This window comes from Scyliorhinus canicula, chromosome 2 (assembly GCF_902713615.1).
Source record: "Scyliorhinus canicula chromosome 2, sScyCan1.1, whole genome shotgun sequence".
In the NCBI taxonomy this organism is placed as follows: Eukaryota; Metazoa; Chordata; class Chondrichthyes; order Carcharhiniformes; family Scyliorhinidae; genus Scyliorhinus; species Scyliorhinus canicula.
Window position 1 is genome coordinate 32,407,168 of NC_052147.1, and position 6,277 is coordinate 32,413,444.

At 47.1% G+C, this 6,277-nt stretch overlaps 1 protein-coding gene across 1 annotated transcript in view; it reads right to left on the reverse strand.

The window, feature by feature from the left end:
• syt16 (synaptotagmin XVI) overlaps positions 1–3,944 on the reverse strand; it is a 231,687-nt gene extending 227,743 nt beyond the window's left edge. The window contains exon 1 of the mRNA XM_038775393.1: positions 3,835–3,944. Within this exon, the coding sequence (XP_038631321.1) occupies positions 3,835–3,847 (13 nt within the window). The 5' untranslated portion in view covers positions 3,848–3,944. The remainder of the gene's footprint in view (positions 1–3,834) is intronic.
• Positions 3,945–6,277: the final 2,333 nt, after the last annotated feature.

Consider the following 6,277-nt stretch of genomic DNA (forward strand, 5'->3'; position numbering starts at 1 on the left):
GCCAATCCTCAATCCAATCTCGTATTCTCCTCCCAATTCCCTGCAATCTCACCTTCTGGATCAGTCTTTTATACAGAACCTTGTCAAACTCCTCCTGGAAGTCTAGATATAGCACATCTACAGGTTCCCCAATCTCCACCTTGCTGGTTATGTCCTCAAAGAACTCAAGCAAGTTGATCAAGCATGACTTACTCTTCATAAAACCATGGTGACAATGGTGGATTGAGCTTTGTCTTTCCAAATGTTCAGTCATCTCCTTCTTTATGATTGATTCCGGCAACTTCCCCACCACAGAGGTCAAGCTAATCGGTCTACAGTTTCCTATTTTTTGCCTCTCTACCTTTTTGAATAAGGACGTCACTTGAATGTGTTTTCAATCCACTGGGACCCTTCCAGAATCCAAGGAACTCCGAAATATCATGACCACTATCTCTGCTGCCACCTCCCTTAATACTCTAGGGTGCAGGCCATCAGGTACCGGAGGCTTATCTGCCCTTAATCCCATCAGTGTATTCAATACCGTTTCCCTAGTGATGTTTATTGTAACATGTTCTTCTGCATAAAAAGTTGGGAAACTTTTTATTATCTTCTACCGTGAAGATAGAGGCAAAATATTGGTTCTGTGCCTCCGCCATCTCTGTGTTCCCATTATTACCTCACCAATATCATCCTTTAAAGGGCCAACATTTACTTAACCATTTTCTTCCTCTTTATATACTTATAGAAGCTTTTGGTATAGGTATATATGTTTTCTGCCCGTTTCCTTGCATTGTTCATCTTAGCTCTTTTGATTTTATTTTTAGTAGCCTTTTGCTGAACCTTAAAAGTTTTTCCAAACCTTCAGCTTACAACTAGCTTTTGCAATATGGTATGCCCTAGTTTTTGCCTTTATGCCTTCCTTGACTTTTGTTTAGCCTTGGAATGTTTTTCTCCCTTTTACAAATACTTTAATTGAGAGCCGTTTAATATCTCCCTGAACATCCACCATTGTTCCTCAACTATCCTACCCTCAATTATCTCTGCCCAGTCTACCTGGGCCAACTATTTCCTCAGCCTGTATAATTACCTGTGCCCAATGCTAAAACTCTAGCTTGGCACTCTGTCTTCCCCCGTTCAATCTGAATTTGAAATTCTAGCATGCTGTGATCATAGAATTTACAGTGCAGAAGGAGGCCATTCAGCCCATCGCGTCTGCACCGGCTCCTGGAAAGAGCACCCTACCCAAGATTAACACCTCCACCCTATCACCATAACCCAGTAACCCCACCCAACACGAAGGGCAATTGTGGACACTAAGGGCAATTTATAATGCCCAATCCACCTAACCTGCACATCTTTGGACTGTGGGAGGAAACCGGAGCACCCGGAGGAAACCCACGCACACACGGGGAGGATGTGCAGACTCCACACAGACAGTGACCCAAGTCGGAATCGAACCTGGGACCCTGGAGCTGTGAAGCGATTGTGCTATCCACAATGCCACCGAGATTCCTTCCAAGAAGATCCTTAATAACGAGACTATTTATCAAACTTTCTTTGTTACATAATACTTAATCTAAAATAGCCTGATCCCTAGTTGGCTCCATAACATATTGCTCTAAGAAACAATCCCTCTTACACTCTTATGAAATCTCCCTCGAGGCTACCCTCGACAATTTGATTAATCCAGTCATTATGCATATTAAAATCACCCATGGTTACCATTGTGCCCTTCTTACAAGCCCTCATTATATTTTGGTTTATACTATGCCCCTCTTTGGAAATATTGCTCCCAGATCAGTTCAACATCTTGGCCCTTAGTACCAATATAATTTCTTAATACAGCCTTGATGTAATCTTTAACCAATAAAGCAACTCTACCTTCTGTTCCATCCTGTATATCCTTTTGGTATACTGAATACCCTTGGACATTCAGCTCACAGTCCTGGTCCTCTTGCAACCATGTTTCAGTAATCCCCACCAAATCATACCCATTTGTCTCTATTTGTGCTGTCAGCTCATTGACCTTATTCTGAACACTGTGTGCATTTAGGTACAAGGTTTTTAAATGTGTCCTCCTGATTTGTCTTTCCCCTGCAGGATTTTCTTGTGTGTTACACTTTTCAGACATTTTGACCTCCTTTATTAATCTCTGATAACATTCCACCTCCTTCCCATCTTCACTCCCCCAGTCACATTACATTCTGATTTTTTACATTTCCTTTCCCTCAGTAGTTGTTAGACTTGCCCTGCCTGTTCATTCTATTAATCTCTACCTTCTCCTCACATGCTGCCCTGCTGCTTTGATTTCTATTAACCATTATACTTCTTGTAGCTTTACCCTTCCCTCCCCAACCCCCATTTGCTCATTTAAATTCCTTATGACCACCCTATTTATCCTTTCTGCTAGAACACTTGTCCCAGATCAGTTCAGGTGAAGGCCGCCCAATGGTACAGATCCCTCCTGTCCCAATATTGATGCCAGTGCCCCACGAAATGGAACCCCTCTTCCCAGCACCACTCCTTTAGCCATGTGTTTACTTCCCTAAATTTCTCATCCCTATACCAATTAGCACGTGGCTCGGGTAGTAATCCAGAGATTATAACTCTTGTGGACCTGTTCTTTAATTTTGTCCCTAGTTCCTGATAATCTCCCAACAGGTTCTCGTTCCTAGTCTTTTCTGTGTTGTTTGTCCCAACATGGACCACGACAACTGGACCTTCCCCCTTCTCACCCATGATCCTTTCAAGCTGATTAGAGATGTCCCTCACCCTGGCACCAGGTAGGCATCATACCATGTGGGACTCTCGGTCCTGCTTGCACCCTGGCACCAGGTAGGCATCTTACCCTGCGGGACTCTGTCTTGCTTGCGAAGGATGCTATCAATCCCCCTAATTATAGAATCCCCTACAACTACCACTTGTCTCTTTGCTCCCCCCCCCCCCCCCCCCCAATGGCCCCTGTACCATGGTGCAGTGGTTGGCTAGCTCATCCTCTCTGACAGTTCAATATTAAGGTGGGATGCTGGTGAAGACTTCAAATCGTTCAGTGATTAATCAGACACGTTGCTGTGTACCTCACCCATCTGATGTGCTGTGATTGGGTGAAAGCAAAGTTCGGTTTACTTTAAAATTTGTTTTGCACTCCTTGCCAACTATGTTCTATGAGTACAGCGAACCCTCTCCAACAGTTTAAACTAGCACATACAGGGGAGTTTAATTAGACATCCCATAGAATTCAGGTATGGAAAGGGAAGGTAGGGTGCCCTCCTCCCCAATCCACACATCTAAAACTCTCACCATTTCAAACTCAGGATATAAACACTGATTAGACTAGTGCAGACAGACTATTACAGCACAGGGTGTTGGTCGGTAGCTACCCCCCAACGCCTCTGCAATGCAATAATGAAAACCCCTGCCATTTCTTTTTGGCCTGAGGTCACGGCACACAACTCATTCGGCGTTATCGGCCATAGCTCCAGGACAAAGCACTGGGCGCTGCGGTCCTCGATCATCAGCCCAATATTACATCAAATGATCGGTTCAGAGCCGTTCCTAAACCCCCTCCCTCTCCAAACCAAACCATCTCTTACCAACAGTTGCATTGTCTCTACTGCAAGTTCCCGATACTCAAATGCAATCAAATGGACAATGTCAACCTCGCAATATCCTCGAGGCTTTCTCTAATGGTCTCGCTGCAATTTTCAAAGTGTTTCCTAGAATCCAATACCTATCCGGTTCGCCTTTCCAGCTGCACTTGCTATAACCGTGTGCTAGTGTCTGTTTCCGAGCCCCCAGGCTAACAGCTTTGTGTTTGTCATTGCTGGCTGGGTGCTGTGCTCACTGCTCACTTACTGTCTGTCGCCATAATCTGGGCGCCTCAGCCACTGAGTGGAGTCCGGCCGTTCTCTCTCTTCCCTTTGCAAATTCCTCAGTCAGACCCCAGGCTAACAACACACGCAGCGATCTCTGCAATATCCCCAACTCCTCCTCCCGCTCCACTCAGCACCAATCCCTTCCCTCCATTCGCCCTTCTCTCTCTCTCTCTCTTTACTGATCTTCTCGTGCGATGAACAGTAGCCACCAGGAAGGGTTTGGGTGGTCATTTAACCCTTTACTGCATTTCCCAGCACAGAGCAAACAGGCCGGTCACAAAACGCAAGTGACTGTGTCCATCCAAGCATTGGCTGTAAAGGGCTTTGGGACGTCCCAGGGGCAAGGGGCAAGGCATTGAGTGCGAGCTTTCCTTTTGTTCTGAGCCCCGTTAACATGATTTGATGGCATTGTTGAGCCATTTGCAGCAATTTAAATGTATTGCATTCTCAAACAGGTTATTGACAGCAGCGATCCCCAGCTTGGAACACTTGCTCTGACACCTGCATGTTGCTTTGAAGGACCGCCTGTCGAGGAGCCCACCTTCCACGCTGCCTGACATGCTGAATGTTTCCAGCGCTTTCTGTTTTAATTCCTTGCATCAGCTCAAACTCATTTATTTTAAAGTCTCATCCAGCGGTCGGAAGCTGCATCTGCACCATTCCACTTGGCAGTCCATGCAGGGTGGTTTGAAGCCCCAATGATATATTCCATCTCCCTTCCAATAAAAATGCAGATTTCATAAACGTGGGATGCCCTTGTCTTATGTTTCCAAAAAAATTTCAAAAAAAGACTACCCTCTAACCAGGACGACTTTGCATTTTGCTGTGAGCTCAGGTATATTTGAGACTGGAAGCTGCCTCGCGCCTAAATTGGTGCTAAACAGAAGGAAAATAAACAGTAAACTGTGAAATAAGAATATGGATCTGAACTGCTCTTGTATACTTTAAAATGGAGCACCAGTAAAACAGGAAAATAAGAATACTGTTCTGAACCTATAATTTGACCTCCTTTATTAATCTCTGATAACATTCCACCTCCTTCCCATCTTCACTCCCCCAGTCACCTTACAGTTTGATTTTTTACATTTCCTTTCCTCTCAGTAGTTGTTAGACTTGCCCTGCCTGTTCATTCTATTAATCTCTACCTTCTCCTCACATGCTGCCCTGCTGCTTTGATTTCTATTAACCGTTATACTTCTTGTAGCTTTACCCTCCCCCCACCCCCATTTGCTCATTTAAATTCCTTATGACCACCCTATTTATCCTTTCTGCTAGAACACTTGTCCCAGATCAGTTCAGGTGAAGGCCACCCCAGGGGCCATTCGAGGAGGGGGGGGGGGGGGGAGCAATGAGACAAGTGGTAGTTGTACGGGATTCTATAATTAGAGGGATTGATAGCATCCTTCGCAAGCAAGACTGAGAGTCCCACATGGTATGATGTCTACCTGGTACCAGGGTGAGGGATATCTCTAATCAGCTTGAAAGGATCATGGATGGTTCTGTGGTACCTATAATTTCATTTGCATGATTAGCTCCCCTTTCATATACACAGAGCAACTCATATCTGCATCAGAATCTGAAATGCCTCAGTGTGTTCCTGGTGAGCCTACATGGATTTTTTGGGGGGCTTGTTCAGCTGAGTTGGTTGGATGGCTGGTTTGTGATGCAGAGTGAGGCCAACAGGGTGGGTTCAATTCCTGTACTGGCTGAGGTTATTCTCAACCTTGCCCCTCGCCTGAGGTGTGGTGATCCTCAGGTTAAATCACCACCAGTCAGCTCTCCCCCTCAAAAGGGGAAAGCAGCCTATGGTCATCAGGGACTATGGTGACTTGACGTATATGGGGCGGGATTCTCCAATCCCGTGGCAGAGTATCCACGCCATTGTAAATGCTGTCGCGTTTTACGACGGCGTGAATGGGCCACTCCCATTACTAATTCTGGCCCCTTCAGGGGGCCAGCACGGCGCTGGAGTGGTTCACTCTGCTCCAGCTGCCGATCACGGCGCAAACTGTGTGCCGCGGGATCCACGCATGCGCAGTTGTGCCGACTCCAACGAGGACATGCGCAGTGGCGCTGGTGCCAATGCGTGCATGCACAGTGGCCTCCTTCAACGCGCTGGCCCCGACGCAACATGGCTCAGGGCTACAGGAGTGGGTGCATAGGAAAGGAGAGCTCCAGCCACAGAGGCCGGCTCGCCAATCGGTGGACCCTGATCGCAGGCCAGGCCACATCGGAGGGCCCCCCCCCAGGGTCGGTCCCCCCCCCCCCCCCCCCCCCCCCCCCACAGGCCACCACCTGACCCTTTCCCCGCCAAGGTCCCGCAGAGCAGGTTAGAATGGCGCCGGTGGGACTCGGCTCTTTTCCTATGGCCACTCAGCCCATCCGGGCTGGAGAATCGCCAGGCCAGCTGCGTAGAGCGGCAC